This window comes from Vidua chalybeata, chromosome 10 (assembly GCF_026979565.1).
Source record: "Vidua chalybeata isolate OUT-0048 chromosome 10, bVidCha1 merged haplotype, whole genome shotgun sequence".
Lineage (NCBI taxonomy): Eukaryota > Metazoa > Chordata > Aves > Passeriformes > Viduidae > Vidua > Vidua chalybeata.
The window spans coordinates 15890773-15914770 of NC_071539.1; the positions used below are offsets into that span (position 1 = coordinate 15890773).

Consider the following 23998-nt stretch of genomic DNA (forward strand, 5'->3'; position numbering starts at 1 on the left):
GGCACTTTTGTTTCTTCATTTACACACAAGGGTGCTGGCAAGCACTCAGAGGTAGTCCCAGCACATCAGCTTTAGTAACTTCCTACTAAATTTAACAACATTTAGAAGTCTACAATCACCCAAAGATACAGAATATAACAAAATACCTCCAAGTTCATTCTCTGCTGTATACTTCCTTACTCCCTCTTGGCCTTTTCATCCTTCCTTTGAGTCTGCTGGAGGAGACCAGTCAGTTCTGCTCCTTCACTATGCCTGCAAAGAGCCACTGCACTTCCAGGTGCTCTCAGGAAGTGGAGCTAGCTCTGCTTCCAGGGGAAACCTATTGGCAATTTCTGGGAGAGGAAAGCCTGGCTAAAAGCTCATTGCATGCTAGTAAATGACTTGCAGGAGTTTCTCACCCACTTCTCTGTTTATGTCAGGATCCTTAGCTTCCAATCTTTGGCAAGCAGAGTTTCTTCATGCTGGACTTAATCACTGGGCCAGGATTCCAAGTTTAAGTCACCACTGATAGTAAGTTTTTTTTTTACCTCACTTCAAAAGAGAACAATAAGTACTAAGCAGAAAATAAAGATTGACTGGAAAGATGTGGGCAAGTATGAGAGGGGAGTTTAAGTGCAGCATACATGCAATAGTTAATAGCAGGGCAGCTCATAAATGGCTGCTGGTCTTCTCCAGGAACATGAACGGGGCATTGTATTACAAAAAGCAAAACTGGCATTTTAATTCAATATTTTATTACATACACACAAAAAATTAATACAAAAGTCCTCAAAGAAAGTGCATACCAATACTCCTTTCACAACTGAGATTACTATAATGTTCTATTTTTTTTATTAAAAAGGATACAAATTAAAAATCACACATAAAGAAACTGAGCTATTCTGTGCATTCATTCTCACTAATCATGATTTCTCTCTGGTGATTGAAATAACAGACCAGATTCTTCTCAGTGCTACTCAGTGAAGAGGCAACATGCAGTAATTGAAATACAAGGAACTATTCTGCTTAAACGTAAGAGGAAAAAAAACCCTACTTTTCTTCTTTACTATGCAAGTAATCAAATAGAAAAACTGTGGAGTCTTCATCCTTGGAGATATTCAAACCCACGTCAGTCCTGGGCATCCTGCTTGGATGACAGGGTTCTGAGCAGGACAGGCTGTTGTGCTAGATGGCCTCCAGTGGTCCTTTCCAACCTCTGCAGTTCTGTGAGTATGGCAATACCTAAGTCAAATCTATCAAATCTAGATAACTGTTCTACTTCAACAGAAGGCAAACAAAGACAGTGAAAGAAAACAGGTCTGACAGGCTGAGTTTATTGACTCTGAAACTCACAAAGTAGGCAGGCATACATCAAACTGGATCCTTTTCTTCAGTCAGTGCCAGATTCTACAGGAGTTATCCTTGCTCCCTAGTAAGAAACACACATTGTGAAGGATCATTTAGGTGCACAGTCTATCCATTTCTGTTAATACAGAACAATGTACCCAGGAGACACATATATATTTTTTCTCAACAACTAGCAACAGGCAGCAGAATCTAGGGCAATATTTTCAGCTGAGATCATCCTGCATCCCATGCCTGAAATGAAGGAAACCTGATCAGAGTTCAGTACCAAATACACAAAAGGCATGCTCCTTTGCCTTGTGTTCATCCATACCTCCTTCACAGCAATGCATTGTGAGAAAATGGCTTAGTCACTGCTCTGGTGCTGGTATGTGCCCACTGGAGAGATGAGAGGGTATGCCCATACCTTTGCACAGATTCATTCATGGCCATATTCTTTTAAATCTCAGTTCTAAAGTGAAGTTCTAGATTTTCTTGACTATATTGTAAGTCACTGCTGGTACCTGCATTTGGCCCCAGGAAAATTTTCAGACTGTTTTTGTTTTGCCGTAGCAAGATTCCAGGTGTCTCTCAAAAAAAAAAAAAGGAAAGAAAAATAGAATATATTAGTTACCTGTAATGATTGTATCACCTTTGTAGTTAAAAGCACAGGAGAAGATCTCATCAGCATGACCCTCTAATATCTGAAGGCAGTGTCCAGTAGCAGCATCCCAGAGCCGAGCTGTTTTATCAGAGCTGGCTGTTAGTATGCAATTGCCTTTAGGGTTGAAACACACCTATAAAAATACAGAAATTAGTTATGTTACTCAGCAAGTCAGTATGCTTAGAGAAAGAAGCATATCAAAGTGATTGAAAGATGTAAATAGAAAGCACAACTCTTGCATTCAGTTTTTTAGCTAAAATCAAGGGTAGTATTCCACTACAGTCATACTGGCAAACTTCTGTGGCTGAAAACTTTGTGTATTTACAAAGGCCTTATATACTATGACCTTACTACAGGATCATAGCTTCCACATAGCAGCTTTATTTAAATGTCATCATTATTCCAATGTAAAATTTATACATATTTTATAGAGTTCTACCTTAAATAACATACATCTCTGCAGTATCAGAATCTGCACTGGAAACAATTAATTTTGTAGTAAGTCTTCATATTTGTTAAACATTCACTGCCATTACTGTACGGATTTATGGTTTTCCAGATAATGAGGTACATTTTTTGAGCACTAACTGGACAATACCAGTTTATTATATAATTCAAAACTGCTTAATCACTGAGGGCAAAATATCTGCTCCCCAGAAATCCAATTTCCAAGTAATAACATTCCTAAGTGGCCACATCTCCATAGAATATCTACAGAAATGTATGGCCTTTTCCACGTGCTCCCAGAGGAGCAGATTCTTTCCTCCAGTGCTGAAATGATGCCAGTACTAAGGCCCTGATGGAAGCTGTCTCTGACCCCTCCTCTCAGCAGCACGGGTTTAGACTGTCCTCAGTGGTTCTACACTGAGTATGAGATATTACAGTAACTTTAGTATCTGAGGAACGACCAATCCTTCTGAACTTCCTATTCTCTCAGCAAAATGATTTATATACAAATCAACAGAATGAAAGCATTTAAGTTTTGTTCATTAAGGACTATCCTAGATTCAAAATATTAATATTTCATCATCAAAATGCATCCAAAAAAGCAGCACAAACAAAGCACACTAGCTTGGAAGCTAGGGAGATTATCTATTTGAAAGAATAATGAAAAGCTGCAAGCAATAAATAACAAAGTTTGAGAAATACATACAATGTTGGAAGCAACTAAATGTACTTGGAACAGAACCTTGGTGTTCAAAATTGAGCCAGCAAAGCACATGAGCACACTCCTCATGACCAAGTGATTCTTGAAACAGACTTTGTATTTCCAAATCCCTTATGCATTTTTGAAAAGAAGATTCTCCGTGTATTTTTCCCAGAAATATGGTTTTTCTGTTCCATTCTATAAATCAGGTGTGTAGAGAAATGACAAAGAGTAAAGAGGAGCACATCTAGTAGAAGAAAGGAATAGGGGTCATGGAAAAAGCCTTAGAGGCAACAGCCTTAAGATGTCAACAAGAGATTAAAAACCTGGTGCTTATTCTGTCAGAGAATGTGGGAATATGTGGCAGAATAACACAGGCCGAGTTTAGGACAGGTCAGACAGGAGTTCTGTTAACAATGATCACACTGAAAGAACACTTAGAGAGCATCTCCCCCTCTGCTCCCCTGTTCTTTACCAAGTGTGTGTGCAGACCCAACTGATAAAGTGCTTCAGGAAAAGGAAAGAGCTAAGGAAAACCAGGCATTTCAATGGCAACAAAGCCAGGTGTCAACCCCTTGGAGGAATGGACTCAAGTAGCTGCCACATTCTAAGGAATCAAATGGTAATGACATGACAATACAGAGAGGTGGCTCTTGGAACCCAAAGGAGTAGCACACCCAGTATTGTCTTAGCTCAGAAGTGGGAAATTGGTAAACAATCATTGTCTGATAGCTTTTAGCCAAAAGGAATGTTCTTTTAGTAAAGATAACTTCTTAGTTAGACCTATCAATCTGAAATATTAAAGAATATGGTGGTAAATGATTAAAAGTATTCCTGCATCATGGAATAACTGCTGGATTGGATGTCACACAAAGTCAAATTAAAAAAAGTGCAAACCACACACAACTTACCTTTGAAATTTCATCTTCATGCCCTTCTAGCTTTGCAATGCACTGTTTTGTTCCTGCATTATAGACTCTTGCTGACCCTGTTGCAGTAGGAGCCATATGTGATTGTTATGCTTTAGCACCCATTTCAGTAAGAGCATTTGAATAAGGTCAGAAGGAACTCATCCTCAGTTTTAATTTTGGAAGAAATAGAAGGTAAACCTCACAGAGTTTCCTCCAAGGGTAAAACATGTTAAAAAGAATCTGTAATCTGAGTGGAAAAGATTGCATTCCTTCCCTGATCAGAAATGGATTCTCCTGGAAAATTCCTAACATACGAATACAAAGGTCCACATAGAACACAGCTTATTGAAGCCTGTGATTTCAGAATGCATGTACAATAAATTTATAAAGCTTTCATTATATTGCATTATTTAATAAGCTGTTCATTATGTTTAATAAGATATTGATTAAATATCAGGAAACTTTTTACATTGGCTTTTGTCTTAATATAGCAAGTACAGGAAAATAGACCCAAATAGTCCTCCCCATCCAGTCTGGTACCCTGTTTCTGGAATTGTGTATGTAAAAGTAATACAGTATTGTCATTATGCAGTATAATATAAATAATTGGGAAAGTCACAGAAAACTATTTATTGTGATTCCTAGACAAATAATAAACATGCAAAACTTCTGCATACCAATAACAAAACAAAATTGCTTCTTTCTTGCCTCTTTGTGTATTCTTTTGCTGTGCATTAGAAAAGCCTGCTAGTAAATCTATCAGTAAAATTCCAACTACATTTTTCATTTAAATCTGAGCCACCAAATCAACCCCCTCAAAAGCTATTTATGTACACATTTTAAATGTATTTCCAGCCACAAGTGAAATATTTCTTTTCAAGTTTGAAGTTAAAGGGGAAAGACATGTTGAGTTGATTGAAGTATGAAAATAAGAACTTCGTCACTGGAGAAAATTTTTAAAGTTTAATGCCCAATTTCAGTAATGAAACAAACATTGCTCGATTGATAGTTTTGAATCAAGTCCTCCTCTTCATCAAGCTACATTCAATGCAGAGCCAAAGGAAAGGACAGAGGTGTTTGATGCTGCAGTTCCCCAGCAGTGACAGGCCCCTCACTCACCATCGGCAGAGGCTGTTGCAATGCGCTGCCCAGCGTAGTCAAAGCACACATCCAGCACCTCCCTGCTGTGCCCTGCCAGCGTCGCTATGTGTGTCCCTGTCACAGCATTCCACAGCTGCACACACAAACAGGGGCACTGCATTGCTTCTTTGGACTAATTTACTTTATAGATATCTAGTTGATTGATAAAGCAACTTGTAGAGGCCCTTTCTGATGTTTGACATGTAATAACACGACAGCTGAATACAAATCAATAAGGAGTCACTCTTTAGTTAGTTTAATGAAGTTCTATACATTTGTTAGTTCAGTGTATTGATTAAACAAGACTTAACTAGACTTCATTGAAATCAGTAAGAATATAGGTTTTACATTTAGTTGTAAATTCTCTAATTCATTATATGTACTACTTTAAAATGATGCTCCTCAATTTAAAAAAGATACATTTTATATGTCAAGTAGCTGTATTCACTACCTACTCAACCAGCTTACCATGCACGTTTTGTCCATTGATCCAGTGACAATGAGAGAACAGTCCCAGTTGAACTGGGCACTGCTAATCTCTCCTCGGTGGCCTACTAAAGTATGTAACAACCTACCAAAAGAAAATTTTAAATGATCATTTACATTTATAGTGTGTATTTTTATATACACATATAAATTGTAAGTTTAGAAAATGGTACAGTTAAGGTGTCAAGTCTTCACCATTAAAGTAATTAAATGGAGTGGTACAGCTCATTAAGGATTCTAGTATTACATCAATTCCATTTCCTATTTTTGGCAAAAAGATGCAGTAAAGAATAAAATGGAAATTTCCTCCCTTCTCTTTCAAAAATATTTTTGTGAATGTATTTCCAGTGAAATGTGATGATTTTCAATACCAGCGACAGATTCCTTGTATTCATCTACATGCTAAGCAAGTACAGCAAGTTTTTCCACATTACTCTCCCATTATCCTACTTCAATGAACTGAAAAAACAGTACATCTTTAAAACTCCATATAATCTAAACCTTTCATAAAATCCACTGAAGATCAAATGGAAGTTAATCAGGTACTTAATGCGAGCATGTTCCCAAATAACAGCCAAATGACAGCCCAACTGAAATATGATTTCTAATCCTCATTAATCCTGAACGTCTTGCTGCGCAAGACTAGCAATACAAGTCCCATTAAATTCTTCAGCTTTATCTGAGCAGAGAGGTTACAATTAGTCAATACTGCTTCCTATTTAATGGCCTATAAAGCAACAAAGCCTAAAAAAGATTAATTGAGATATACATCTATTAAAGGATTAGCAAGTTGGGTTATTATCACAATGCTAGTATCACTGCATCATTAATAGAAGCAGACTGTAAATAACAGATAAACTAATGGCTAGAAAAACAACTAAATTAGTTTAAGTGACTGAAATGTTTTTATTTGTTGCACAAGATATGTAAGAGTAGCTAAATTAATATATGTGCTAAATGATCAGTAAAGAAAATTTCCTGAGCATTTGAATTTGTTATTTAATAACAAAAATTTGATTACGTTCTTAGCATTTTACAGAATTACTCCTTTTACTTTCTAACACTGTGAGGTCTACACTGTTGTAATTTTCTAGATTTTTTTACAGTAAAACAAAAAATCAACAAGCAGTTAAGAGAGGAAAACTTAATTTTCTAAACATATTATTTGGTCATCAAGACTGCTGTTACTGTAATACCTAATGCCAAAAATACCTAGTAATACCTAGAGAAAAGTTTTAATCTAAAAGCTGAAAGCTTAAACTTCCCATTTTCAAAAAGGCAGTGCGGCCTTCAAGCTTTGACATAAAAATCTGATCAATAAACAGAATAAATAGCAATGTGGAGACCATCTCACAGAAGCCATTATCAGATACACAGAAAAAACATAGAAGAGAGACTTATGAAGTGCCATAAAAAGTTCCATTTAAGTTCTTTATTAAAAGCAATCAGCTTTAGCCATGACAGTATTTCCTTAGCCTTCAGTTTCCACATGAAATTTGATCTATGGATGCTCTAGTATTTGACTATAATTGCAAATGAGAAACTGCTTCTCTCTCACACGCTGGTGTCGAGCACCCCTGACCCAAGATACAGGACCAGGCTGTTGATTTGCCAAGTAAAGCTTTGCAGACACCTTCAACTGAACTACAATGGGCTGTATCTGCCATGGAAATACAGACCTGGATTACAAAAGTGTGTTTCCCCCTTTACCCTTTTTTTCTTTTAAATCATAGTATTTTATGAAGAGAATCTCAAACTTTGTTCAGATTTCCTGTCCCTACATCAATTTCCCTCAGGGCAGTTCAGGGCACCTACCCAGAATAAAACTCAGGAACACGTGCTCAGCAGCGTCAGCCAGCAAAATCAGAAGAAACTGAAATTTGGAAAGCTGTACACCTCATGTGACTCACATGGTGAAAAACAAGTACACAAAACCTCACTTACAAGATTTTTGCAAATCTACCTGAATCTGTCGACAGCAAATTATTTTTTGCTCACAGTCTGACAGCAACTTTCCATTATTCCTAAATGTATTCATGCCCGGGTACCATCTGAAAGGCTGATTGCTGGCCTTGGAACAATTCTGTTGTCCACTAGCTAATCACCAGAGCTGCCAGTGAGAATCTGCTCCTTCATATTGCTGGTATTGGCCCTGATGTGAAGTCCATATTGATTTCATAGTGAAAAAAAAATGCAACATGAAAATCCCCAGGCTTTGATTTCACTGTAGGCTCAAACAATAAGATGGAAAAAGTTGTTTTCACACAAAAATACTTGCAAGAACATCAGGCTGAAGGAACTTGAATTCAAAGGTTGATTTGCTGAATGAGTGTTGCTATCAAATAAGCTCAAAGATTATGGGATCAAACCTTAAATTATACACTATGTGTACCTTACTTATAAATCACACAGTCTCACTTTTATATATATTGTCTATTATCCCAAGATATCACTATACACACACTTTCCTTTTATATATAAATCTCAGAGATATTTCCCTTGCTCTAAAAAAAAAAAAAAAAAAAAACCAACCAAAAAAAAAACCCCAACCCCTGTAAACAAAATAGAATGGTTATCTTCATAAATTACTCTGTCAGTAATCAGGGGGTCATTTTATTATTTTACTTACACTGAGTTTCCCACTGAAAAAACAAGTGAATTTGTCATTCAGTATTATACACGTTCATATTTACCTGTTGCATTATTATTTGTTGGCATCCTAATCAAGAGATTTTGTTCTCTACAGTCAAAGGAAAACATATTTTAAATTCATATTGACAAAGGATGGTGAGAAGGAAAAATACACCCTCTGTAGTTTTTAAAGATAACATAACCAGAATAATTTTCTATAACATAAAATATACTTTCTACTTAAATGGTCTAGACGTCCTAGACACCTTGCAAATCATGAGTTTCCATGTTGATAAAATATATTTCTCTTTGCAGAATTCACCTGGAACATGCACAGGATCTGTCCATTCTTTCTGCCTCTTTAGTACTCATAAGATAGAAACTTAAAATAAAGAATGCATACAAAAGCATTTCATGAGCAGCATTCCTTTTCAAAAGAACAAAGAGAACAGGAGTAACAAATTACAAGATGAAAGAACATATACTCTAAATGAAATACATGAAATAAGGTGTAGCTCAACATTTTCTATTTAATTTGTCCTGAAATCATGCAAAGTAAAATTATATTTATTAGTGCTTTAGTACCTGCCAGTGCCAACATCCCATACTGCTACTGTATGGTCAAAGGAGCCAGTGATGATCCTGTCTCCAGTGGTATTGAAAGACAGAGCAATAATTTCTGCTGAGTGTCCCTGAAAAAAATTTTAAAAAGGAGTATGAGAATACAAATTATTATTTTTCCATTAATATAGTTTAATATGTAGTCTTTTTTTCAGCAGCATAATCCTTCCATTACTCATCCCTGTTTTATTTACTGTCTTGTCCAGTACACAACAATTTTGACAGGAAGATCTACCTGACAGTGGAATAGTCAATATCCCAATAACTGCAAAAACTCAGGTACACCACTTAAACAGGAAGCCTATTCACTACATATGACTTAGGATTTGTGTGAGAGAAATGCGTTGAAGCAGCAGAGGCCAATCTGACCCTGGGGGATGCCAGCAAGCCATGCAGAGCAAGGAGAGATGACAATCTAGAGGTGTCCTCTGCCCGTGTTTGCCTCCTCCTTACAGAGGAGGCCACAACTGACAGTAGAGCAGTAGGTTTTAACAAGTGATGGAAGGGATTCTAATCTATAGCAATAATGTCACTGCAACGAGAAAATCTGTCTTTTGATAAATAGGACTTATAAAATACCAAAGCTTTTCTCATTCCCTTCAAATTTTCTTATTCTGTTTTGTAACTGCAGCCACTATGGGATCACCTGGTAAAAGAAACTACAAGGTTTGAAACAGTTGTAATGGTTACACTGTTATTCATCTCAGCTGGAAAACTAAGCAAGGAACACCTCTGAAAACATAAGGAATGCAAACGTACATTTAAAGTGGCTACTTCTTCTCCTTTCTCTAGATCCCATAATTTGGCAGTGGTATCCATGCTTCCAGTTGCCAACAGTGTGCTCTGAGGATTAAATGCTAAACACACCTGTAGTGAAAAACATTGGACAGAAAAAGTTTAAAGGAGTCCATTTAGATCTATTTTCTAAATAAACTAAACAGGATTTTTTTAAGGGCCAGGATTACTATTTTTAAATAAGACAAAGATCTGGTAATATTTTATGGCATACAGAAAACTTGCAGAATTCTTCCAACAGCTCACTAGAACAGCAACAAATCCTTACCACATCATTCTGGGTAAGTACTCAAACCAAGTGGACTCCTTGCCAGCACATGCTTTGTTTTTTTTTATTTCAAAATTCTCTTTGAAATCCTCCAATTACTGTCCAGTCTGACAGTCCTCCCTAGCACTATCATTTGGTAGGTTTTCTCTGTTACTTGATGAGACTGAGGCAAAGATCATCCAAATAGTTCTGTGTACCCACAAACACACTCTGTGCACTCTTACCCTATCAGGTGTCATGATCAATGTCATTTGCCAAGGGCATCACCACAACATCATATTTAAGAAAAAGCAAGAATAAAAAGTAACAACTACTTTAATTAATTTTTCACATTAAAAAATCATGTATTCATCCTCCCATTTTCTGTAATTATTCAGTGTGATTGCTCTGCAAATAAAGAATAGCAGGTGCCATGAAAAAAGGAAAACAGTAGCTCCGTTTTTTCATCCTGAATAACTATGGGCATGCCCTTGCCAGCAATGTATCAGATGCAATAATGGCCTTTCAGAAACAGGTCTGATTCAGAGAAACACATCATTTCCTACTGGCAATTACCTTCTTCTAATTACTTGTCAGCACAACTCATAACACTCCGGGTCTAATCTAACCCCTAAGAAGTCAGGAAAAATGGAGAGGCCTTTAAGCATTTACTTAACTGATTTTATGCCATAAAATCACTGCAGCCTTTCTCAATAAGCAAACATGATCTCCATTGTAAGGGGTAACTCAGAGCATCCAGAGAATCAAAAACACACTTAAACAAACCTCAAATTCCAATATAGTAAACCACCATTTTCTTGCTCTATTTAAGACCTCTCAATCTACAGTTAAATTCACATTGTTTTTTCAGAAACAATTTTCCGCAATATTTCATTGAACAGTGATTGTATAGCTATTAAAAAAAAAAAAAAAAAGCCATTCATTATCAAAATTCAGTGTTAATGTTTTTGCCCTGATCTTTCAAACTGAAATTTGTGCATCAAGGCACTTGTTGCTGCTGATAGGGATCCTAGTGCATGGGAGAGTAAACCAAGCATTTCAAAGCTTAAACTGTTTTAATTTCATCAATCTTTGACATTTCAGCATCCCACATATTCCCAGTTAACACACTTTAAATTTCAGAAATTCGTTCCCCTACAGCTCCAATTGGCTCTGTACACAAAGTATAGATCTCTGTGAAAGACAACAACACAAGCAATGATGTTCTTGTAATTTAGTTCTGCAAATATGACAGGCAATGCAAGATAGCTGGAAAAACATGTGATATGTAATCAAACAAAAAGTATGTACAATAAACTGAAAAATCCAGTTGCTGTGGTATTTTTCAATGTTTTAGCAAACAAGGGAAATCAGAACAAAACAAAAATAACAATATAGTTTCAAACTGTGTATGAGGGTTTATTCTGTCTCAAGAACTGAGACTATCCTACCTTGCAGTGCAGAAATGTTAACAAGACCTGGATGTATGAATAGATGTGCCACAATAACTGTGCCTTCCAGTGGGAGCTCACAGGGAGTCAGAACTCACAGTCATCAATGATGGTGTGAGGAAACATAAAGGAATAAGAAACATCCATCACTACTCACTATTTCTGCACTATGTCCTCTGAAGGTATGATAACATTTTCCTGTTTCTGTACTCCACAGTTTGCAGGTTTTATCAAAAGATCCAGTGGCAATCTTGTCACTAAATAGAAAAAAAAAAATCCTATAATTTTTATGTAGAAAAACCCTCTGACTCCAGAGACAGCAGAATCCATGGAAGCTCCCGTGCACTTTGGTGCTCACTGCAACAGGATTTTATAAACACAAGTTACAGCAAGGCAAAAAATTAGCAGACACAGGGAGTTTCTAAGAGAGCTACTGCACCTATCTATTAGCAGAGGAGTGTTCACAACTGATGACTGACCTACTTTAGGGATGATGTTGTGCTGTACTTACATATTTATTAGGAAGTTACATTATTTCATCAGATAACATCTGTTTATCAACAATTATAAATGCAGTTCACCCATCAGAAGTTGAACTCTACTGCCACTGAAGTCAGTGGAAGGGTTGTGACCATCTGCAGTCATAGCAAGACTAAAGTGAAGTCTCCAGAAAATGTACCAAGGGGCACAGTACCAAAACCTAAAGATTACAGAAAAAGGGGTTTTTTATCAAATTTTTAATACAAAAATAGTTCAAAGTTCTCATCAAGTTTTGTCTTGCTGTAGGTTGCTTCTCCACTTTTATGTTACGGTCTAGTTCTTGATCTTTGCACGGATTTTTGTCATTAGTTTCACCAAGCTATATAAATTAACTTCATTAAATGCTTTTCTAAAGTAAGGAATAATATCAGAATATAAGACATTGACACAGCAGAGTCTAAGTTTTCCTTTTCACATAGAAGAAAGAGATAAAGTTTTAAATAGTGTAAGAACAAGTCTTTTAACATTAATTTCCTGATGGTAATTGTGTATTGTTCAACTGATAAATAGGACATCCGTCAGTAATGTGATTCAATAGAAAAATAGGAATTAATTTATCTTACTTTACAGAAAAAATGGTTTTCTCACACATGACAGCTTCCTCAGGAAGCAAATGACAATGAAACTTCAGTAGCTAACATGTAATTCCCTTCACCTAACAGGTGGCAATTCCAACCTAGGGCAAACAATTACTGAAGAAAACAAAAATTAATATCTGATGTTCACACAGCAGCACCTTGTGGATTGTACAAAAATTACTCAAAAGCTGTGACATTTCTAAATCATGTCCTAAATAATATTGAATTTGTAATGGCAAATGGAGAAATCCACCTCTTTCTCCTTAACTGAAGCAACACAGATTGTCATAAGTACTTATTTGTCACATCACATACAACTACATGGAGGCAGAAGAGAATGATTAACATTCAGAACACAATCTGGTCGTGTAGATATTACTGAAATAAACTGTGTTTCCATACATTCAACTAACTCATTTCTATTTTTTTCAAGACTAAATACCTAATTAAATTTTTGGTTAGAATTTCTAAATTTAATTCTAAAAAATTATAGCAAAAAACATATTTGAATGGATCTCTTGTACAAATAATGACAGTGTCATCCTACAGTGATTACCTATAGATGAACTCTACTGTCACCCTGATTTTTTAAGATTTTCTAAAGCCTTCTGAGTTTACATTCTTGTAGAAAACTTTCTCACGCAACTTTCTGTAAACAACCTATTGTTTTGCATTCCTTCATAGAGGCAGACAAATTTGATGTACTGGTAATTTGTCCAGTGTTGTTGGAGAGGTGGCACGTTCACCCTCCAATCCACTGGCACCTTTTGAGAACTATAAATGATTGGAGTCAGAGGAAATAAATTAGTCTCTTCATCGTGACCATAGCTGTGTGCATCATTTTTCTTTGTGTCCTATGGTCACACTCTACACTCAGAAGTTGAACTCTTTCAATTTAAAATAGTCTATTCTTTGTTAGAGTATTTGTAAAATAACAGTATTAGCAATTATGAAGAATCTCAGAGGAAATTTATTTACCCATAGGGGTTATTGAAAGCTATTGCATAGACAACGTTTCTGTGTCCCTCCAGCGAATGCAGCTCTTCTCCCGATGCTGTATCCCACAGTTTGCAGGTTCTATCATAGCTTCCAGTGATAAAGCTAAAGCAAAGAGAAATTCATTTCTGAATACAGCAAATATCTTACTGGTCCCAATGCACAGCCAAATTATTTATTTCCACAGATTTTAGTTAGCATTGTCTCAGACCCTAAATCTCCTCTTTCTTTCAAAAATACAGATTTATGACCAAAGAGGTTCCTTTTCTTCTTTCTTTTTAACATCTTATTCATAAAAACACATTTTTTCTAATCTCTAGTGTATTTCAACTAGAAAGCATGCTGCTGCTTTTAAGACATGAAGGAAAAAATTATAAGACATATGTCCACAGTGAAATCAATTAACATGAAAGTAACACTTTCACTACAGTGAAACTCCCAAATGAGTTTGTGTCAAAGACTCATTTAGCTTTTAGCAATATTTAGTTTATTGCCATAAAGGTGCTTCTTTCTGTAATATGGTAATTGTCAACAGACTATGACTGTGGAAGAAAAAAAATTACATGAATTGAACCTCACGTGCTAATTTTTTGCATCTCCCATGGGTTTTCCACAGAGGCCTGAAATATAATCCCCAATTATGCCTGAAGCTGCTTATAAGCAGCAGAGCTGAATTCTTTCTGCAGCAAGATAAGAGCACTGAAGTTTCCTTACCATTTAATTTACAAGTACAAAACTTCAATTAATGATTAGGTACTTTGACTTTGAAAACAACTTACCGGGAACCAGATTTGTTAAATGCGACATTAGTCAAAGGCAATATGTGTGTTCTAAGCACCTGAAATAGAAGCGGGGGCAGTGAGAGGAAATGCATTTGATGCTAAAAAAATAAACTAAATTGCTCAAAATATTCAACAGATTAATTTTTTCTCCTCCTCCTGTTAGAGGAGAAAAAATCCCACATTAATCATCAGGTTACCACTGAAGATGTTATATGGTATTGATTTCAATTTTATCCTTTATTTCAATGAACTAGGTTTTTTTTTTTTCCATGTTTGCATCTTCTTCACCTTCTCCAAGACCAGCAAAACAACCCTAGACCAGAGCTGAATGGGCAAAACAAAAGAGAAGATCACGATGACTGTAAGATCACTGATGAAAAAAATCCTAACTAATATTTAGCCTTAGCCAGTGCACTAAGAAATCCAGTTAAATTTGAGACTTTTAGGGTGCAGGATGCTTCCAGCTGGCACTTGACTTTGTTATACAAAACAGGAAGAAAAAAAGAAATATAAGCTACAGCTCTGTCCTATGAGGTCATGACAAGGTGTGCAAAACCATAACAAAGATACTCAGCAAGACAAAATTCCAAGAGAGAATTTCAACTTTAATGCCTGCACGGATTGTGTAGGTTGTGGAGGGCACTGTTTTCTAACAGTGCTTTAATCAGACACTACAGGATCATTCATGTGAATGAGCCCATAGCCATAGTAACATATATTAAGGTTTATTAAGCAAAGGTGAAAATAGTTTCAGATACTGCAGTGGAAGTCACCATGCCATGATACTTTAAAAAGAACCAAAAAAATATAATCTGGCTGGTGTTTGAATAAACTGGCTGCTGTAAAACATGACTTGCACTTGAATAATTTTCACCTATTAGAAGCTGCCCTCTCCTCAAGTCTAAACCATAATAAAATCATAAACTGGGAAATCACCACAATTGCTGACAGTGAAGCAAAAGGATGTTAAAAATACCCCAGTGATTGACTAGGTCTTTTCTGTAGATTAAGAATGAAGAAGAAACTGTTTATGAACAGTGAGATTTAATCACTGACATATTACCAGAGCTTCAGTATTTTTTTTTTTGCTTATCTCAAGTCTTCCAAGCTGCCTGTCTCCAAAAGGAAAATGAGAAAGGCTCATAGATCTTCTACTCAGAAGAGCAGGGATTCATCAAAATGGACATAACGATTGATAAGTGAAGGACTGAGAGGGAGAAACAGAAAATGTATTTTATGTTACAGAAACAGCAATTTCTGCTCTCTAGAGAAAGAAACACAAGCTGTACTTTCAGCTACAGAAATGGGAATTGGCAATCAATATGTGGAAATTACAAAAAGTATTTTGTTTTTTAAAAAACAAGCCACAATATCCATCTGCATATGAGAATCAATAATTATGGAAATCTATGGAAATCTCACCCATGAGATTTTGAGAACTACATACAGGCAGCTCTGAACAAAGGAATTTTGAAATTATGAAAAAAGGGAGGAAAACAAGATGGGTTTTTATGTAATTTCAGATTATGAGACTAATTCTGTTCTTCCAATGCCCAGTGCTGCAGTTGCTTTATCCACAGAACTCTGAGCCAGCAAGTACTGCCTCTGCAAATGATACAATAATCAAAGTCTAAGGCAATATTAGAAAAAATATACCTCAATTCTGCAAAATCCGCTACAGCTGTACCTAAGATAAAAATCTGCAAATTACTATAGCATCCCATGCCATGGAATAGTTTAAAACCTGAGAAATTGCTATAAAACCTCATTTCACTGCAGGGTGCCTAACACACCACCATCACCACAATTACTGGAAATAACAAAAAGATGATCTTATACACTTGTTTCAGATTATACTCCAGTGCAACAGGAATAAAAACCATTCATTTCCAAACAATGCACACATGGAACATTTTTCTCAGGGAAAAGAAAAACAAATCTCACTCCCACCCATCTCTTATATTTTATTAGTATCTCAGAAAGACCTGCTCATATCTCATTTAGAAGCCCTAAATGAAACTGAACATCAAAAAAGTTCTTTTCACACACTTCTAACCACTCTTGAGTGAAGGGAAGAATCCAACACTGATTGGATTTGCCTGCTTCTATTGTTTCCAAATACAGAATCTCAGACACAGCACTACACCCAACAATGAACAAATACATTATTTACACTCAAGTTTGAACAAGCATTTGAAGATTTGTCAGTCTCTGTGATGTACAGACAATTTCTAAAGCTTTTGAAAAGCAAGGCATTATCTCAGTTGAGAGTATAACTTGGAAGAGAAACTTTTTAAATTTAAGATGCCTTGCTACATAGCTCTGTTTTCAAGGTTAAATACATATTTCTTTGCAGAATTCACCCAGATGAGTATTGTTGGTCAAAAGAACCAAAGTTATACCTCAGAACATGTAAGGGGTTTTATAGCTGAACAAACCAACAACAAAACTTTTTCTATTCTAATTTAAGGTAACAATAAACGCCATAGCACTGACCAACACTGTTCAACAGCTGCACATTGCCATCTGCTGACACAATAAAGATACAACGTTTAACTATGTCAGATTGTAGCATGCAGTATCTCGAAGAAAGTTTCATTTCCACAATTAAATACAATTAAACCTATTCTCTTCTGACACACTCGATCTTGGATTTGAAGCTCTGAAAGGTCTCTGTAATCATTGCTCTTAGAAATACTATTTGTTTGAAAAAATATTTCAAGTGCAGTCTGTAAAGCAAAGATCAATTCATCAATAGTCAACGATAATAGTAATGACAGAAAGTAATGAAAATCAGGATTTGTAATAACAACTGCATGTAGCATAAAACATAGCATAAATAATAAAATAATAGCTAAATCCCACCATTTTCACAAAATGAGGAACAAGTAGACACATGTATGAAAATATTTTGCTCCTTTCCCAACAATGAATTTATGCGGGGTCAATTTACAGGTTTTGTTTAAATGTAATTATGGGTGTTGTTGGCCCACAAAATCTTACTCAACAAATAAAAGATTGATTTCCCTCCATCCAAAACACACCCTAGTACATAAGCCTGAGTAAACAGTGTCTAGAAACAGCTATACCTCTCAGCTTTATTGGGGGAATTCCTAGCAGGAAAAACAGGCCAGACTCAGTTGTTCTGAAAGTGCAGAGAGGATTGAGAAGTGCCAAGGAATCAGTCATACAGCACAATAAACAGCAGTAAAAATATACTCATAATATCACAACTTAAACTCCTCCAAATTCCCAAAATTATTTTAAAGATGTCTCTGACCTTAAAAAGAGAGAATTTGTGATTCTGTTTTTCCTCTAGCTTCTCCTGCAATCTTTGTACTAGATACATGACATGTTCCAAGCAGGAAGCTGTGATGAGAGGTTCTCTTTTTTGGATTTCTTCTACTAAGGCTGTGACATCTGTGCTAATTATGAGAAAAGAACAAAAACAAACTCAATAAATACCCCAAATCCAAACCCACCACATTCCATCCTCTGGAAATAATTATGAATTTAAACCCAAGAATATTATTTATTTGCAGAGAAACTGAAGTAAGCAATTAAATATTATGCATTTATCTCATTCTGTAAAGGCCTAAAGAAATATGAATAAATCTTTCTTGGTTTTTATATTTCCCTCCCTCTCTTACTGAAGTTGAACAGTAAAATTCAACTTTTAAAAACTGTAGCTTGGCAAAAAATTTATCTTTTTGAACAATTTCCATGGAGGATCAGGCATGGGAGATGTGTGTCACAAACTGTCAGTTTAAATATGTGAATTAAACTGGAATTTCATAAATTCCAAACAAATTGCCCATGAAGTAGTAACAAGATAAATTATGTGTGCAAAGTTTTAAATTTATCTCTGTGTCTTCAGAAATCTATGTCCGTTTCTACAACTCTTAGTTTTGACAGTAACTACCACATGGTCCAGTGTACTGATGTCCCTGGAGCCCCCAGCGAGGGGCCACAGCTGGTCTGTGGAACTGGATCCTCTTCCTATTTCATCAGATAACTACTGATTTCTGGCTTTCTGTGAGAAGCTAAGGGTTGACAATACCCAGCAGTCAATTCACAATATACTCTTAAAATCAGCTTAGCAAGAAAGCCAAGCATTTCTGTTAGTATGGGAATTATTCAAGTCTAAAGGGGACTTTCTGCATCAGCCTTCTAAATGGAAGCCACTACAACATAAAAGAGTATCCTCTCAGTGTTTATACTCCTGTTCAGTAACACCAGACAACTTATTTCTTTCACAAAGAGACTTGATAGGTTTTACCCACAGCACTATACTGGACAGTCCTAAGTAGACAAAACTTAATAATTTTTAAATTGGGATTTTTCATCCTGCATATCCAGCTTACACTGTCTACTGACTTGGGCTTACATGCAAGACCTCTTCCATATCAATGCTGCTATTAAGACAATCATATTACTTCATGTCTTTCTGCCTAATAAACTCCATGGATTTGGGTAACTTTATTTAATGGTGGCACTCTGTTATTTTTCTGAAGCCCTTCCTACCAGAGCTGGCTGAGTAGAGCACATAGGCTCTACATAATAGCTGATCTTAATTATGTCTAATACAGTCAAATAGAGTTTTACATGAACATGCTGTAAAAACAGAGAGAGTGCTGTTATCTGAATATCATACTTACTCAGGTCTAAGATCAAGCAGATCTATTGATCTGGTCTTTGACTCAACACCTTCTACATACTCCAAGATAATTCCTTTAAAAACAAGTGATAAACAGGTCATAATCAGACTTCTGGGGTTTTATAACATGCGCTGTAGAGAGCAGCACTTCCACTTTCATAGCTCCACTGACTTCAGGAGACCCAATTCCAGTTCTTGGAGCTGGAAGAAGGTTAGCTGTTATTGCTGAGAGTAAGCATGGTGCTGAACAACTCTGATACGCTTCTATGAAAAAGGATATTAAACAATATTATTTCTGAGCTATTTTCTATTCTAGAAATGAACAAGCTCTTTTTTCCAACATCTTTTTGTACCATTTCATCAGCATTAATTTCAAAGAAGCTGTTCTGAAGATACTTGCTGTAGTTTAGTGTTCCAAGAAGCCTGGAAAACATGTTTTACAAAAACCATTATTTTAATCTAGTGTTTGCAAAGGCTTGAATGCAGTACAGTATCAAAAATCATAAAATGCTTTACATTTCCAGTTTTGCTCTGGCACCTCTGCAACTTCCACTGAACTGGAGTATTAAAATGTTTAACCACATGGCTTCCTGTTTTGAAACAGCTGATAAAGGGCTCAGCTGCTCCTTGACTTTCTGTGGGAAAAGATAATTTAGATGAACTTCTGTGTCATTCTGCATTTTACAAAGTTCATAGGAAAAGTTACACTTCTGTGACTACGCTATCACAAGCTTCCTCCATTTCTTTATGTGTTGGTGCTGCAATAAGTAAATCATCCATGTAATGTATGATTATTGCTTCTGGATGTTTCTGTCCAGCAGGGGATAAAGCCCGTGCCACAAACCATTGGCAGATAGTTGGCGAGTTTTTGAATTTGAAAGGAAGATCCTTTTTCCCCATACACTTCCTGAGCTGGCCATCTCCTGCTTGTTTCACTTCTGAAATTTCACCTGAGTACAGGATATACCAGATGCTGGCAGCACTGCTTTGCAAAGCATGGCTCCAGTCAGAAAATTCATAAATGAAGGACAAAAAATAGGAATTAGTATCAGCTAGGCTGGAAAAGGCCTCCGAGATCATTAAGTCCAACCCAGGACCGAACACCACCTTGTCAACCAAACCCTGGCACTGAATGCCAGTCCTTAAACACCTCAGTGATGGTGACTCCACCACCTCCCTGGGCACCCCTTTCCAACGTCTGATCACTGTTTCTGTGAAGAATTTCTTCCTAAAATCCAATTTAAACCTCCCCTGGCACAGATAAAGACTATGCCCTCTCATCCTCTCACTGGCTGCCTGGCAGAAGAACCCAATCCTCACCTGGCTCCAACCTCCTTTCAGGTAGCTGCAGAGTGGCAACGTTTTTTGCTAAACAGCCATTTAAAAACACAAACACTTTTTTCTTTTTTTTTTCGTTCCAGCTACAGTCATCGTTGACTTTTTAAACCCCTTACTGTGATGTGAGTAAGACTGCCTTGACTTTGCAGAAAGTCACTAATTACAGCAGCGATGGGTGACGAGCCGCTTCCCGCTGCAGCCTCTCAGCCAGGCACCGGGACAAACGGCGGCACCTCCGCTCCGGCCGGCTGCAGGTGCGCCACGGACCCGCCCGGCCGAGCGCAGCCCCTGCCGGGCCGAGGGGACCCGCCATGACGGGCGGTCCGCACACCCCGCAGGGCCCCGCCGCACGCCCCACACCCGCAGGCCCCCGCGCGCCGCCCCAGCCCCGGCACTGCCGCCGGCAGCACCCGGAGCCCCCCGGCCCCGCTCCGCACCCGGCGGGAAGTAGCGCAGCAGGAGCCGCCTCAGCGCCATCGCCGCCCCGGGCCCGCGCGTCCGCCCGCAGCCATGGCAACGGCCCGGGGGCGCGTGCGCGGGGCCGGCGCGGGGCTGAGGGCGCCGGTCCGCCATGGCGGGGCGAAGCACAACTATGAAAATTAGAGTTTAGAATCACAGAATCATTAAGGCTGGAAAAGGCCTTACAGTAGAGACCAACCATTAACCCAGCACACCATGTTCACCACTAAACCATGTCCCCAAAGGTCACACGCCTTTAGAACACTGCCAGGGATGGTGATTCCACCAATTCCCTTAGCAGTTCTTAATACCCAATCTAAACCATCCCCTGGCACAACTTGAGGCCATTTCCTCTCATCCTGTCACTTGTTACCCAGGAGAAGAGACCCACCCTGCCTCGCTACAGCCTCCTTTCAGGGAGCTGGGGAAGTGACAGTGTCCCCCCCAGTTCCTTCTCCCCAGCTAAACACCCCCAGCTCCCTCAGCTGCTCCTCACAGGCTTGTGCTCCAGACCCTGCATCAGTTCCACTGCCTTTCTTTGGATGCGCATTTCATCAAAAAGAGAAGAAAAGATGTCACTGAAAAGAGATAACCAACATGGAATCATGAGAAGAAAATGCACTAATAGCACGAAAAATTTGAGTCAAGCTTTATGCTGAAATGGCTGCAGAGATCAATAGGGGGAAGCAGTAAACACATTCTCATTTGGCCGATCTCATAGCCCACATTGTTGACAATGAATCAATACAAGACAGTCCCACTCAGTGTTTAACAGTACGTGACTTTTCCGAAGACACCCATATGGCTCCCTACAGCTTCACTTTGAAGATAGTCCTTTAGTTTTTTGAAAGCCAGGAAATAAAATACAATGGCCAATTCCAGACTTACTTCAGGACATGGCTGAGGGACAAAGTGGTCTCTGAGTTTTTCATTCCCATTTGTTTGTTTTAAATCTTTTGTCTTGTTTGTATGTGGAAAGTCTTGAGGCAGATAAGAAATACTTTTATTGAAAACAATCCAAACAACTTTCCAACGGAATTTACTTACTTGGACCAACCCTGTTCAAAAATAACCTTTTGAACAACCCCAAGTCTTGGTGGTCCCCAATTTCTTAACATCTTTTTCTATTTGTTTAGCATAATATTTATTCACCCAAATTATAAATTCAGAACATAAATATTTTTCTGTTCTTTTAACTTAAATGACATGAACAAATAATCATGGCAAGGACACTGCTTCTTACCTTAAAACATAATTTGTTCATCATAAACACAGATTCATGCAGCCTTTCTGGTTGTTTACTTAAGACCAACTGGAATTACTACATTTAATTGTTTTAGTCATATTTAAACAAAACGCTCAAAACAGGGGAGGGAGGTGGAAGGACTGCAAAGCTCCATGACATCAGTACCTGTTGATCAGTACATTTTCCCCTCACTTTCTTGCTCCAAATCTTCATCTGAACACCTCACAATTTGTCCTTACCTGTTATTAGGATGCAGAAATGACACAAGATGATAAACCAGGCCTCAGCTGTCATCTCTTTCCTTGCTTCTGTAAGCATAAGATAAGGGAGCAGTGGAGTCACAGCAGAAGTCAATCCCTCTGAGCTCTGTGCTGGCTCTCCAGGCCGACCCAGAGAGGCACTGATGTGATGGCCTTGTTTGCTCAGTACAGTCACTAGAAAAAACTGCTGACCACCTGAGTGGGGACAAGGAGCACACTGTGCTGTGACAAAGCGTTTCCCACAGCTATTCCCAAAGCTTTACCCAGGACAGGCCTGGCTGCAAAATACATATACGACAGCGTGTCCTTCTGACAAAACAGGACCAGAGCTGTGGCACTGGTAGGATTATCTGAGGAGGCTTTAGGCAAAAATGGGAAAACTGTGGGGAGGGAGTGAATGGAAGGATTTGCTATTCCATTGTTACTTGGAGACTAGATAAGAGGGATTCTGACAATACAGCAGACTGAGCTCCTGTCCATACCATTAAACCTTGACTGTTAAGGAGAAATGCAACTTTTCTTCAAGTTCATGGCAAGAAGCAACTAGTGCATACTTTTAGAAGGAATATTTTCAGACTGCTGGGGCAAAATTGTTGCCCTGCTGTTTTTTCAGTGTCTGAAGAGTGCACACAGCCTCTGAGTCATGAAAGGCCTACTTCAAAGAATGCACCATGTAGGGAGTTAAAAAATATCTACACTGGAAATAATAATTAAATGCTGAGACATCCAGGATGAGATAATCATCTTTTATGTACATAGATCAAAAGTATTGATGAAATCAGCCTGGAAAGATAATTTATATAGCAGTTGCTCCCTGTCCATTTTTGCTTATGCAGCTTCCAGGGGAGGCAGAAAGTTGAGATAGTATAAAACTCATTGGTGTGTATTCAAGAGTCTTTGAAAGGCTCCAGTGTAGGTTTATCTGCAGAGCCGAAGGGAACTCTGTCAGACAATATGAAGCAAAATCAGTGCAGTTACAATGAAGAACTTCCTTTGGAGAACCTTGGGTTCTTCCTACCAACACAGATTCTGAGAAATCCTCTCTTGAGCCAATGTACCATCCTAAGCATAAGATGACTCAAACACGCTTGCAGAGAACAGTGGGGTTTAGACTTTCTGGGTTAAAGTTGCATCATGACCCACTTGTTCTGAAGTAGGTCAGCCTGTGGTATGCTGAACTCAATCAGAAAGGCCAGCCCAAAAGTAGTCTGAGCTGAGGGAAAGATGTAGAAAGCCACTTCCTATTTCTGTTATGCCAGTAGTGGGTGAAGTGAATTTTTACTAAGGGGAGTTTTTGTGTGCTGTCCTTTCTCATCATTTTCAGGTCTGTAGAATGCAGAAGAACAATTCTCTGGTAGTTCCTTGTTTCTGCTTGGTGAATTAAACAGATTTACATGATTGTTTTTTTTCCCAAGGTTGTTTTATTCTGGCATATTCTACTTCCTCTTACCCAAAGAGACTCAGTGCATTGTTAAAGCGCCTTCTCACTTCTGCTCTGTTATTTCCAATGCTAATCATGACACCACAACCATGAAAAATGTTAAAACTATTACTTACATAAGGGACTTTATGTTCTGGGAGTTTGCCCTTTGCTTGGTAACAGCTGTTCCAGGAGAAAGAAGTGATAGTGCGTTGTAGAACTGTGTTCTCTTTCCCAATGATTGTTTATCCTCTTTGCATGGCTGTTTTCATTAATTTAAAAATCTAAAATTAAGAAAAAAAAATT

At 37.7% G+C, this 23998-nt stretch overlaps 1 protein-coding gene across 1 annotated transcript; it reads right to left on the reverse strand.

Annotated features, from left to right (window-relative positions):
- Nucleotides 1-1297: 1297 nt before the first annotated feature.
- DAW1 (dynein assembly factor with WD repeats 1) lies at nucleotides 1298-20820 on the reverse strand. Its single transcript, XM_053952327.1, has 13 exons — nucleotides 20745-20820; nucleotides 18971-19043; nucleotides 17593-17737; nucleotides 14310-14368; nucleotides 13513-13635; nucleotides 11574-11673; nucleotides 9683-9790; nucleotides 8888-8994; nucleotides 5654-5756; nucleotides 5165-5279; nucleotides 4046-4122; nucleotides 1958-2120; nucleotides 1298-1408 (listed from the first exon to the last, which is right to left on the reverse strand). The coding sequence occupies exons 1-13, from the start codon at nucleotides 20782-20784 to the stop codon at nucleotides 1374-1376; spliced, it is 1248 nt and encodes a 415-aa protein (XP_053808302.1). The 5' UTR covers nucleotides 20785-20820; the 3' UTR covers nucleotides 1298-1373.
- Between the last annotated feature and the right edge of the window lie 3178 nt (nucleotides 20821-23998).

Coding starts and splice junctions, on each gene's coding strand:
- DAW1 (XM_053952327.1), bottom strand. CDS start 20,784: ATGGCGCTGAGGCGGCTCCTGCTGCGCTACTTCCCGCCGG. Junction 11,674..13,512: donor GCTTTCAATAACCCCTATGG/GTAAATAAATTT, acceptor TTTTCTATTTAG/TGACAAGATTGCCACTGGAT. Junction 9,791..11,573: donor GAGGACATAGTGCAGAAATA/GTGAGTAGTGAT, acceptor TTTTCACTACAG/GTGTGTTTAGCATTTAATCC.